Source organism: Nicotiana tomentosiformis, chromosome 1 (assembly GCF_000390325.3).
Source record: "Nicotiana tomentosiformis chromosome 1, ASM39032v3, whole genome shotgun sequence".
Classification (NCBI taxonomy): Eukaryota; Viridiplantae; Streptophyta; class Magnoliopsida; order Solanales; family Solanaceae; genus Nicotiana; species Nicotiana tomentosiformis.
In genome coordinates this window covers 3,233,318-3,247,326 of record NC_090812.1, presented here as the reverse complement: position 1 = coordinate 3,247,326, position 14,009 = coordinate 3,233,318, and the positions used below count along the sequence as shown (strand labels likewise).

Sequence of the window (14,009 nt, the reverse complement as noted above, 5' to 3'; positions counted from 1 at the left end):
ACTATTGGGATGAGCCATATCTCTTCAAAATTTGCACTGATGGTGTTATCCGTAGATGTGTTCCAGAAGAAGAGCAATTGGGTATTCTTGAAGCTTGCCATTCTTTGCCCTATGGTGGTCACCATGGTGGGGCGAGAACTGCTACAAAGGTCCTAAGTTATGGATTCTATTGGCCTACCTTGTACAAAGATGCTAGCTATCTCGTTAAGCGTTGCGATGAATGCCAAAGGGCCGGCCGGATCTCCAAGAAAAATGAGATGCCCCTCATCACCATCCTCGAGATTGATATTTTCGATGTGTGAGGCATCGACTTTATGGGTCTATTTGTGAGCTCGTGTGGGAACACATATATTCTTGTTGCTGTGGATTACGTTTTCAAATGGGTTAAAGCTGTGACTTTGCCTAACAATGAAGCACGGAGTGTGGTGGCTTTCTTGAAGAAAAACATATTCACAAGGTTCGGCACCCCAAGGGCCATCATTAGTGATGGGGGTTCATATTTTTGCAACAAAGCCTTTGACACTTTACTCTCCAAGTATGGTGTCACTCACAAGGTGTCAACCCCCTATCACCCCCAGGAAAGTGAATAGGTTGAAGTCTCCAACAGGGAGATCAAGAGTATTCTATCCATGACTGTCAAAGTGAATCAGACTGATTGGTCAAGGAAACTTGACGATGCTCTTTGGGCCTATAGAACAGATTACAAGACTCTAATTGGTATGTTTCCGTATCGGTTGGTGTTTGGGAATGCATGTCACCTTCCGGTAGAATTAGAGCATAAGGCCATGTGGGCGTTGAAGAAATTGAACCTTGAGTGGGATGTAGCTGCCAATCTTCGGGTGGAGCAATTGAATGAACTTGATGAGTTCCAGTTCCATGCTTACTCCAGTTCGTCCTTGTATAAGGACAAGATGAAGTACCTACATGATAAGTATATCCAGAACAAAGAATTCAAAGAAGGTGACCTTGATCTTTTATTTAACTCTCGGTTACGGATGTTTCCGGGAAAACTTAAATCAAAGTGGAGTAGTCCTTTTGAAGTGGTACATGTGACTCCTTTTGGTGCTCTTGATTTGAAAAATAAGAATGGTGATATCTTTATAGTCAATGGGCACCGGGTGAAGCACTACCTTGGTAAGGTCGATGATGGCCACATTGTGGCATTGCTCCATTTCAAATGAATGGTGGTAACATGTGTCGTGTCGCGACGTTAAATCAAGCGCTTATTGGGAGGCAACCCATGTGTTTTTCTTTCTTTTGATTTTCTTGTTAGATTAGGCATTGTTTTGGACTAACTGGTTGTGAAGTGTATGCAGGAATTGGGTGTGCAGTGCAAAAAATAGACAAGACAAAAATTGGCCAAGTGGTGAAATTGTGCAGACCAGTTGGAAGATGGAAAATTCCAACTCTCTTAAGTTTGGCCTGACAAAATCCTTTAAGGATTCGCAGCCGCGATCAAAATTTCGAGGACCGCACAGATTGTGTGGCCGCAACCATTTTTATGCGTACCGCGTCACTGAATCAGCTGGTGAGTTAGAAAAGACAATGGTGCATTCACGTGGTCGAGGTGATACTTCCAAATGAAGCACAGAATCCTCCCGAGGTCAGGGTAGAGGAAAACCTAACATGCTACTATCAGTCCAGAAAGTCTTAGGCAAAAAGATTACTCTCAATAGATCACCTCCGGAATCCTCAGACACCAGTGAATACCTCTCATCCCGGGAAACGTCTGAGGGGGATTCTGTATAACCACAACCGGGGCCACAATCACAATAATTCCCCGATAGACTCCGTTTAATCGATGAACCTACCTCCTCCTCTAGTTATTCTGATGGCTCAGAGGGAGGTAGTCAGGCATCTGAACCATCTTCCCCACCTGCTACAACACCTGCCACGACAGCTACCCCAATCATTTTAGATGATGATGTTGAGGTTCCGGATGACGGGAGAGGGGGTGACATAATTGTGGGAGGCCTACATAGATCAAAGAAGCTGGAGGTGTGAGCTGATAGGTTTGTAAGTGAGAAGGCATATGGAAACGTTCGGGAATGGTGGCCCCAAAGGTCGCTCACTCTTGAGCGACAATTCATAACCAAAGACCTAAGCCAGCATAATCTGAATGTCCTAAAGCAATTTACGAAGAGAAAAGGATGGAAATGGTTCACCTACCGGATGCATGATGCAAATGAATACCTTGTCAAGGAATTTTATTCCAATGTTGCCCACATCAAAAAGGGTACAAAGGTGACGAAGGTCCGGAACTTGAAATTTCGGTTTGATGGCCACGCACTGAACACATATGTAGGGTTTGAGGATGTCGAGGCAGTGCAATACCTGAAAAAGCTAGCCTTGGGTGATGCAGTTCGCCCATGGCTAGCTAAGATACTTTCTATTTCGGGGACAACACCTGCATGGCTCACAACAAGAGTTCAAATTGTCAGAGCCACCCTTAACTTTGAAGCAAAAGGGTGGGAAACATTCATATGCAGCCGTCTTGACCCGTGCCAGCATGAGAATGTCCTTCCACTCCCCCGAGCAGTATTGGTAGCTTCCATCATGGCAGGCTATCCTATTAATGTAGGAAATTTGATGTCCTACAACATCTCCAATGCAGTCCAGAAAGAAGAAAGATCGTATCCCTACCCCAACTTCCTCACAGAGTATTTCCAAGACCAAGGGGTAGAGCTGAGACACTTTGATGTGGAGGTGAAGGCTAAAAAGCCTTTCTCATGGTACAACCTCCAGGGAGCGGACAACCCTAAATTAAAGGGTAAAGCCACTACCTCCACTGGCCAGTCTAAAGAGCCAGGGGTAGTGGCCACCGGGTCAGTTAACGAGCCCTCCACAGCAACCGGTACTTCTGCCGGAGCAGCTGCCATGCCTCCTCCTTCCTCCAGACCTTCCCTCTCAGTGCCACTATCAGTGCCCACATCTTCTACCTACCCTCAAATTGCACTGCGGGTTTCACACACTCTATCCAGTCTAAACAACTGGATGCAGGCAGCTACCACAAAGATGACTGCCATATCCAGTGCAGTGGCAGCACAGTCTTCAGTCCCATTAGAGCCTCAGGTACCTCCATCAGTGGAGGACTCTTTGAAGAAGATTCTGGACAACCAGAAAAAGATTCTGGACGACCAGAAGAAGATTTGGGAGACTCTTAATACACATGGGAGGATTATCAAGGATTTGGGGAAGCATGTGAAGAAGATGCGTAAGACTCAGGAATCTAAGGATTCAGTGGAGAAGTTGAGGAAAGAGGTTGAGAAGATTGCTTCTGCTGGTGATATTCCACTAGACCTGCTCATGGAGGAGACAGTCCCAGCAGCACATGCAGCAGTGCCCGAGGCATCAGATGCAATAGCCGGCCAGTCTGAGGAGCCGGCTACCACTACACATACTGTTGCGGAGCTGATTCAGATGCTTAACAACCCCTTAGTCCCCCAGTCAGAGGATGCAGAGATCTAGTTAGAGGATACAGAGGGTGTTGAGGACCCGACGCAGACAGAGACCGCATATGGAATTTTCTCTACTCTCTACCCCTTTTTCCTGTTCTTATTTATTATGAGCATTGAGGACAATGCTATTTTTCATTTGGGGGGTGGGCCATTTTGATTTGATGACATTTAGTATGTTATAACCATTATACTATTTTTCTTTATCTTTATTTTTATCGTTATTGATCTTTATTTTCACTTTTGGTATGTATATATTCTTACCATGTGACGTATACATTCATTCCCATTATGTATATATTCGCTTTACTTCATTTTGTACATATTCAGTCTACTTTCCGTAGTTTACTTCATAACTACTTTCGTTGTTTTTCCTTAGTAGCATAGCTTCTTATTTACTTTAGTAGCTTCTTTTTAAGTTGTTAGCTTCTTTTTACGTTTTGTGTGAACAATAAGCCTTTGGTTTTATTAATGCCATGGTTCTTTCCAAAGGTGGATGTTGTGTGAACCGGGTGGCTCTTCCCAATGATGGATAGCGTTACAACCTTCTTAAAGGATTGAGTCCGTTTTCTTTATGTTTTTGTATATATAGTAGTAATGAATAAATGTGTCTCAAGCAGGCTTCACTTGGTACTAACACATTTACCTTCGACCTTATGGTTAGAAACAAGTTGATTGGCAAAGAATAGCTCTAGTTGTGACCTTTAGACTCTTGTGTTAACTAAAACAATCATCGAGTGATTTCTTTGAGCCATTTGTGATTTTCAATCTTATCTAGGGTTGTTGTGGGCCCTCGATTCTGTTCTCTTTAACAATCCAGCAGCTTGAGAGGTGAGGTATTGAATTGCAAGTCCAAGTTCCGTGCCAATAAGTCTAGAACTTGCCCTGAATGTTTGTCTAGGCAAAATTCTAAGTGTAGCTCGACTTGAGAAATGATTGTAGGCTCTCCTTCATCCAATTTGAAACTTGAAAGCTCCCGTAGCCTACCAATGTGATATCCCTAGTCAACCCCTTTGAGCCGAAGTTTTTTTTTCAATAGCCATGTTATAAGCCTTTATCAGTTGTATAATGACCCTCTCTTGGCACCCAAGCTTTCCTTAGCATTCTTGATACAATTGGCAAAAACATAAGTTTGGGGGAGAGACGAGGAATGTGAAAGTGATAAAAGGTACAAAGAACAAAAAAGAGTGACATGGAAAAGGAAGAAAAGCCAAAAAGAAATATGCCAAAAAGAAAGTGAATAAAGTAGAAAGTTGAAGGGATTCAAGGAAAGCAAGGATGAAAAGCATGGGGTGATTAGAAAAGGAGAAAAATGATTGTCATGAGCAAGAAAGAGTGACATTACGTCTCTTTAGTTCCCCTAAGGAAGAAGAAAATGAATCAAAGAGTCAAGAAAGTAGGACCAAAAAAAAGAGAAAATGGAGTGCTTAAGGAAAGATGAAACCATCATATGCCGATAAGTCCTACCTTGATCCAAAAGCCTTCATTACTTTCCCGAAAAAGCCCTATATGATTTTAAGTTGAGTGAGCTTACATTAGTAGTGATTTGCATAAGGGGCAAGCTTAAGGTACTTAGAGCAGGACTTGTGACATTCTTTTGAGAGAGATGAGCGCACTTCTTCACAAACCTTGTTTTGAGTGTTACATTCTAAAGTGAGATTTACTCATGGAGAAGTAGAGGAGGAGGAGTTTGGGTTCCACAATGACCTACGTGATAGAGCGAGCTTCCTTGGTGAATTAAGTCAACTCTTGATGCTCTAGTGTCATATTAGAACTATAGTACTCAAAAGGTCAAAACATGGTGTTGTTGATAATTCATTTGTGTTGAGGGTAATTATTAGTCCCAATTGATGCATGATTGATTCACCTTAGACCAGCTGAAATATCCTTTTTTCTAGTGGAGGTGGGAATTACCTTATTTGCTTGAGGACAAATCAAAAGCTTAAGTTTGGGGGAGTTGATAAGTATGGATTTTAACCTATTATTTGCTCTCTTTTACTTGTGTTTTAGGCCAAAAATGCTTGAAGGTATTTCCGGAAACTATTGAAATATGCTTTCTTGTAGGAATTGTTCAAAATGAGCCAAAGGAATCAAAATCAACTCACAAAGGGGTCAAAAGTTGAACAAAAACCAAGGCTGGGCAAAGATGTCCGAAGCGTGGACCGCACAAATATTGTGCGGCCACGAAAGCTATGACGCGGCCGCGATCAAAATTATGCGGTCTGCAAGAGGGAGATCCAGAGAGTGTGATTTTGGGCTAAGTGATGAGCGCGGTCCGCACCAGAAATGTGCGACCGCGAAAGTCCCTGTACGGCCGCAATTGAAATAACGCGGACCGTGATGACTGAGATTCAGAGAGCTGACAACTTAAGCAAAAGAGAGAAGTGTGGATCGCACCAAAAATGTGCGGCCGCGGAAGTCCCTTGTACGGCCGCGATCGAAATTATGCGGTCCGCAAGATGAAGAATCAGAGAGTTGATTTCAAGCCAAACTCAAGAACGTGAACCGCATCACTTTTATGCAGCCGTATAATCTGGAGCATGACCGCTCTTAGATTTATGCGGTCCGCAAAAGTTCCCAGATTCAAAAGAGAAGAACGCGGCCCGCATCAGAATTATGCGGCCGCGAAAGCAAGAGTGCGTCCGCACTCAGAATTACGCGGCCGCACAACCTCCGTAGGGTCTTTTTTGTCAGATATTTTCAACTTAGTATAAATAGAACTTTTTGTCATTTTTAGGGTGTGTCAGGTTATGTTATGTTTTGTATGAGCACCTGTGATGGCTGGTTTTATTTTTTCTGGAAATGTTTGTACTAGATTAACTTCTTAGTATTAGAATTTCATTCCATAAATTAATATTATGGATTTTATCTTCAATTCATCTTTAATTTCTGTTATTTCCATGAGTAGCTAAACCCATAGCTAGGGTTGTGACCCAACCCTAGTGTGGGTATTTAATGGGTATTTGATTTTAGGACTTGAATGTGAATGGGTTAGTGATATTTAGCCTAGTTCTTGCTAGAACTCAAGAATTAATGGTTGCAAGCATTGATTCATGCCTTTATGACTTAGTCTCTACTTGAGAAAGAGGGACTAAGTCTAGGAAAACTAGGCTTAACAAGGAATTGGGGTGAACTCAAGAAATTGATAGCCCCAATTAAAGGGATAAACCCAGAGATAGTAATACCCAACTTGAGCTAATATCACTTGATTTGCATGGATACCCATTTGGACTTGAAAAGGCCAAATTGGGCAAAATCACTCAAATTATCGAGAGGTATAGAGTGAGTATTCGGGTGTGATAGCTATATTACAATCCCAACTAATCAAGCTTGCCCTAGATTTTGCTACCCGTTAGATATCCACCTAGGTAGAAGTCACTACCCTAGTCTCTTTAAACATTTGAAAAGCAACAACAAAAATATTGTCCTTAGTTTCAATTATTGCAATCTTTAGAGTAAAGTTAGAAGTAGAAAAACCAATCAAGTTTGTGGAAGTGTAATTAAAGCCAAAACTTGCTATTAACTTAGGTATACACCTAATCCCATATTCTAACTCCCTGTGGATTCGATCCCCACCTTTTTTGGGTTTATTATTGCATCGACCGCCTCGCTACTCAATTGTGGTGTGGGTTTGGCTCATATCACTCCCATCAAGCCATTAACCACACGAAATCACCCCGAGGCCTCCGGGACATCAACCGATCATACCAACAAGTTATATAACCCCAAGAGAACTTAGTCGAACCTTCGAATCACTCAAGACAACATCAAAACACCAATTACACTCGGATTCAAGCCTAAAAAACTTCGAAAGTTCCAAATTCCACAAACGACTCCGAAACCTACCAAACCACTTCCGATTGACTTCAAATTTTACACACAAGTCAAAAATGACACCACGAACCTATTCCAAATTCCAGAAATCCAATCCGATCCCAATATCAAAATTTCCACTGCCAACCAAAATCGCCAAAATTCTAACTTTCGCCAATTCAAGCCTAATTTTACTACGGACCTCCAAATCACATTCCGGATGTACTCCTAAGTCCAAAATCACCTAACGGAGCTAACAAAACCATACAAATTAAAATCCAAGGTTGTTTTCCCCCAAGTCGACATCCGATCGACTTTTCCAACTTAAGCTTCTAATTAAGAGACTAAGTGTCTCAATTCAATCCAAAACCACTCCGGACCCAAACCAACCAACCCGGTAAGACATAATACAGGCACAAAAGAAGCAGAATTGGGGAAAATGGGGCTATAACTCTCGAAATGACCGGTCGGGTCGTTACATCCTCCCCCTCTTAAACAAACATTCGTTCTCGAACGGGTCTAGAAACATACCTGGAGTCTCAAATAGGTATGGATATCTGCTCCACATCTCCCACTCGGTCTCCCAAGTGGCCTCCTCTATAGGTTGACCTCTCCACTGCACATTCACTGAAGCTATATCCTTTGACCTCAACTTCTGAACCTGCCGCTCCAAAATGGCCACCGGTTCCACATCATAAGTCATATCACTATCCAACTGAACCGTGCTGAAATCCAAAACATGGAACGGGTTGCCAATATACTTCCGGAGCATAGAAATATGAAATACTGGATGCACACTCGACAGGCTAGGTGGCAAGGCAAGCTTGTAAGCCACCTCCCCGATCCTATGAAGTACCTCAAAAGGCCCAATGAACCGAGGGCTCAACTTGCCCCTCTTCCCAAACCTCATAACACTATTCTTGGGTGATACCTTCAGCAGAACTTTCTCCCCGACCATGAAAGACATATCACGGACCTTCCTGTCAGCATAGCTCTTCTGCCTAGACTGCGTCGTGCGAAGCCACTCCTGAATCAATTTCACCTTCTCTAATGCATCCTGGACCAAGTCTGTACCCAAGAGCCTAGCCTCACCCAGCTCAAACCATCCCACCGTAGATCTACACCGCCTCCCATATAAAGCCTCGTACAGAGCCATCTGAATGCTCGACTGATAACTATTGTTATATGCAAACTCCGCGAGCAGCAGAAACTGGTCCCATGAACCCCGAAAATCAATGACACAAGCGCGTAACATGTCCTCCAATATCTGGATAGTGCGCTCGAACTGTCCGTCCGTCTGAGGGTGAAAGGTTATGCTCAACTCAACCTGAGTACCCAACTCTCGCTGCATGCCTCTCCAAAACTGCGATGTAAACTGCGTGCCTCTATCCGAAATGATAGAAACTGGGACATGAAGGCGAACAATCTCTCGGATGTAAATCTCAACCAACCGCTCTGAAGAGTAAGTAGTACCAGCTGGAATGAAGTGCGCGGACTTGGTCAGCCAATCCACAATCACCCAAATAGCATCGAACTTCCTCGAAGTCCGTGGGAGACCAACTACGAAATCCATGGTGAACCGCTCCCACTTCCACTCTGGGATCTCTAACCTCTGAAGCAAGCCACCCGGTCTCTGATGCTCATACTTAACCTGCTGACAGTTGAGACACCGAGCCACAAACCCAACTATATCCTTCTTCATCCTCCTCTACTAATAGTGCTGTCTCAAATCCTGGTACATCTTCGTGGCACCTGGATGGATGGAATACCGCGAGCTGTGGGACTCCTCAAGAATCAACTCCCGAAGCCCATCCACATTGGGCACACATATTCGGCCATGCATCCTCAACATGGCATCACCACCAATAGTCACATCTCTAGCATGACCTCGCCGAACCCTGTCCTGGAGGACGAGAAGATGGGGGTCATCATGCTGACGCTTCCTGATACGATCATAAAGAGAAGACCTAGAGACCACATAAGCCAATACCTGACTCGGCTTTGAAATATCCAATCTAACAAGATGGCTAGCTAAGGCCTGAACATCCAATACCGAGGGTCTCTTTGCTGCTGGAAGATATGCTAAACTCTCCAAACTCTAGGCCCGGCGACTTAAGGCATCGACCACTATATTGGCCTTCCCGGGATGGTACAGAATGGTGATATCATAGTCCTTGAGAAGCTCCAACCACCTCCGCTGATGCAAGTTAAGATCCTTCTGCTTGAACAGATGCTGCAAACTCCGGTGATCAGTGTAGATCTCACAATGGACCCCGTACAAGTAGTACCGCCAAATATTCAAGGCGTGAACCATAGCTGCTAACTCAAGATCATAGACATGATAGTTCTTCTCATGGGTCTTCAACTGGCGCGAATCATAAGCAATCACTCTACCCTCCTACATCAGAACACATCCAATACCTATCCGCGAGGCATCACAATACATTGTGTAAGAACTAGAAGCTGATAGTAGAACTAGAACTGGAGTCATGGTCAAAACAGTCTTGAGCTTCTGAAAGCTCGCCTCACACTCATCCGACCACCTGAATGGAGCACCCTTTTGGGTCAATTTGGTCAAAGGCGATGCAATAGATGAAAAGCTCTCCACAAAATGATGGTAATAGCCTGCCGAACCAAGAAAGCTCCTAATCTCCGTGGCTGAGGACGGTCTGGGCTAACTCTGCACCGCCTCCATCTTCTTTGGATCCACCTGAATACCCTCGCTCGACACCATGTGCCCTAAGAACGCCACTGAACCGAGCCAAAACTCACACTTGGAGAACTTTGCATAAAGCTTCTCCTCCCTAAATCTCTGTAACACAATCCTCAAATGCTGAGCATACTCATCCTGGCTACAAGAGTACACCAGGATATCATCAATGGATAAAATAATGAACGAGTCTAAATAAGGCTGAAACACACTATTCATCAAATGCATGAACGATGCCAGGGCGTTAGTCAGCCCAAAAGACATCACGAGGAACTCATAATGGCCATATCGGGCCTTGAAAGCTGTCTTAAGAATATCCGAATCCCAAATCTTCAGCTGGTGATACCCTAGCCTCAAATCAATCTTGGAGAACACCCTCGCCCCCTGAAACTGGTCAAATAGATCATCAATACGTGGCAAAGGATACTTGTTCTTGACCGTGACCTTGTTCAACTGCCTGTAGTCAATGCACATCCTCATAGAACCATCTTTCTTCTTTACAAATAGAACCGGTGACACGCTAGGTCTAATAAACCCCTTATCAAAGAGTTCCTGAAGTTGTCCCTTCAACTCTGCTGGTGCCATACAATACGGTGGAATAGAAATGGGCTGAGTGCCCGGTACCAAATCAATACCAAAGCCAATATCCCTGTCAGGCGGTATGCAGGAAAAAGATTGGGAAAATCATGCACCACCGGAACAGAATCAATGGCAGAAGTCTCTGCACTAACATCCCTCACAAAAGCCAAATAGGATAGACAACCCTTCTCAACCATCTGCTAGGCCTTCAAGTATGGAATCACTCTACTGGGAACATAGTCTATAGAACCACTCCACTCAACCCTCGTCAACCCCGGCATCGCCAACGTCACAGTCTTAGCATGACAATCTAGAATAGCATGACATGGAGACAACCAATCCATACCCAATATCACATCAAAATCGACCATACTAAGCAGCAAAAGATACACTCTGGTCTCCAGACCCCTAATAGTCACCACACATGACCGCTATATATGGTCCACAATAATAGTATCGCCCACAGGAGTAGATACATGAACAGATGAAACTAAAGACTCACAGGGCATATCCAGAAAATGAGCGAAATATGAGGAAACATATGAATAAGTGGAACCATGGTCAAATAATACAGAGGCATCTCTGTGGCAAACTGAGACAATACCTGTAATCACAGCATCTGAACCAATGGCATCTGGTATGGAAGGGAGGGCATAGAAATGGTCCTAGCCATCCCCTGATCTGCCTCCCCCTCTCGGGAGACCCCTAACTGACTGGGCTCCACCCCGAGTTGGCTGAGCGAGTGGTGAAGAGACTGGTGCTGATGTCGTAGACTGGCTCCTCTGCTGAGCCGGACCACCCGTAAGGCGAGGACAATGTCTCCTGATGTGGCCAAACTCTCCACACTCATAGCAACTCCCCGGTGCTGGTGCTGGGGACTGAAGGGATCCCCGAGCACCGAGATGACTGGTAGAAGGACCTGGAATAGACGATCTGTGACCTGATGGAACACGGGATGAACTCTGAGCTGGGAGGTCATTGAGAGATAAATGGCCCTACTGATAACTGTGTGAACCATGGTCAGATGATGCACCACAGTGGACTGGGCGAGCCATCTGAGCATGTCTGAAAGGACGACCCCTACCGTGGTGGAACTGCCCCCAGAAGGGACATCGCTAAATCCGCCTTGTCCACGAGTCCTCTTGGCCTCTCTCTCAACCCTCTCCTGACTGCGAACCATCTCACTCTGACGCGCAATGTCGACAACCTCATCAAAAGTAGCACCAGATACACTCTCTCTTGTCATAAGCAATCGCAACTGAGAAGTGAGGCCATCTATACACCTCATGATCCTCTCCCTATGTGTGGGAACCAAATAGATAGCATGACGGGCCAACTCTGAGAATCGCATCTCATACTGCGTCACATACATATCACCATGAAAAAGCTGCTCGAACTACCTGCGCAGCTCCTCTCTGCAGGACTATGGCACGAACTTCTCTAGGAATAGACCGGAGAACTGCTGCCAGGTAAGGGGTGCTACGCCGACCGACCTACACCACTCATAATCCTCCCACCAACTGAAGACAACTCCAAAGAATTGAAAAGTAGTGAACGAGACCCCACTGGCCTCTAGAATACATGTTGTACGGAGTATCCTCTAACATCTGTCCAAGAAACCATGTGCATCCTCTCCCTCGATATCACTGAAAGATGGAGGCTGGAGTCTCCCAAACCTCTCTAATCTACGCTGCTCATCTTCAGGCATAGCAAGAACCACATAGTCCTGAGCAGCTGCAATCGGCTGGGCTGGTGGTGCTCCCGGTGTCTGGAATCCCTGTACCACCTGCTCTGGGGTACGGGCAGCGGGAGTCTGAGCACCTCCACCGGCCTGAGAAGTGGCTGCTACGGCTGGACCATAGACCGCCTGATCAAGACTAGTACACGTGGTCAGAATTTGAGCTAAGGCCTCCTGAAGGCCTGGAATCACAATAGGCACAGGTGGTTCCTAGGCACCTGTGCCTAGGCTGGTGCATCAACAACTAGAATCCGGTCCTGATCTGGGGCAACTGGTGGATCTATAGGTACTGCCCCAGCTGCTGCGCCGGCTATACCTCTGCCCCTACCGCAGCCTCTACCGCGACCTCGACCTCTCGCAGCCCTAGCTGGTGGTACTGGTGGCTGTCCATCCTGCCCAGTAGTACGAGTCCTCACCATCTATGAGAGAATGAAACAACAGATGTTTAGTTACTAGAATCAACAGATTCGCACAACAAGAATTCAAGGATGTGGAGTTTCCTAAGGGTTCTGCAGCCTCTCGAAGATAAGTACAGACGTCTCCGTACTGATCTGCAAGACTTTACTAAACCTGCTCATGACTCGTGAGACCTATATAACCTAGGCTCTGATACCAACTTGTCACGACCCAAAACCTAACCCATCGTGATGGCGCCTATCGATAATAGGCAAGCAGACCTTTCCAAAACACTTTTAAAATTTAACAGAAATAAATTAAGACATTTAAAATAACCGGACGTTTTCATAAAAATGGGGGTAAAACCCAAATAAAACATAAGTGCAGAAAAAATAGCCCGACATTGGGGTGTCACTAAGTCATGAGCATCTAATAATCAATCTAGAAACAGAGTCTACTACAGTCTGTGCCAAATGCCAATACAAGAGAGAAATGATAGTAGAAAGGAGAAACAAGGACTGCGGATGTCGACAGCTACCTGGTAAGTCTCCGATAATCAGCCCGTGCATGAACTCAGCGACCGCCATAACCGTACACACCTAGATCTGCACATGAAGTGCAGGGTGTAGAATGAGTACAACCAACTCAGCAAGTAACATAATTAAATAAGGACCTGAGAAGTAGTAACAAACTATAATAATAATACAGAACATTTCAAAAGTTTTCAGTAAAGAGTGAACATGCCTTCAAATCCAGTGGTATAAGTCAATTCAGTTCGAGCCCAAGTAAAACAGATATGAATCTTCCAAAAATTTCACAACAACATTAGATAGCAACTAAGTGCAACAATAAATAAAAGCAAGTACAGCCTCTCAAGACAGCAGTCACTCAACTCATCTCATCAGCTCATACTCTCGGCTCTCAGCCCTCAATACACACTCTCAATAGGTACCTGCGATCGCTGAGGGTGTACAGACTCCGGAGGGGTTCCTTCCAGCCCAAGCGCTATATTATTGCGGCGTGCAGCCTGACCCAATCATATAAGTAGCCATAAAGCTCGTTACGGTGTGCAACCCTATCCACAGTCCATAAATAGATATAAGGCTCGTTGCGGCATGTAACCCCATCCATATACCCTCACATAGTTCACAGCTCGGCACTCAGGCCCTATCTTAGTCACTAACCTCTCCAACGCCTCGGGCTCACAGAAAAGTCGGATGTCGAACCCACGAGGACTTATGATTAACTATTAACTAAATTAGACTATCCCAATTATCTAAACACGAATTAAATCTAAAAATATTTTATTCTAAACTAA

At 44.7% G+C, this 14,009-nt stretch overlaps 1 protein-coding gene across 1 annotated transcript; it reads left to right on the top strand.

Moving 5' to 3' along the window:
* Positions 1-629: 629 nt before the first annotated feature.
* LOC138895647 (uncharacterized) lies at positions 630-2,004 on the top strand. The gene is made up of 2 exons (XM_070180372.1): positions 630-960; positions 1,841-2,004. Exons 1-2 carry the CDS (start codon positions 630-632, stop codon positions 2,002-2,004), a joined length of 495 nt encoding a protein of 164 aa, XP_070036473.1.
* The last annotated feature ends 12,005 nt before the right edge of the window (positions 2,005-14,009 follow it).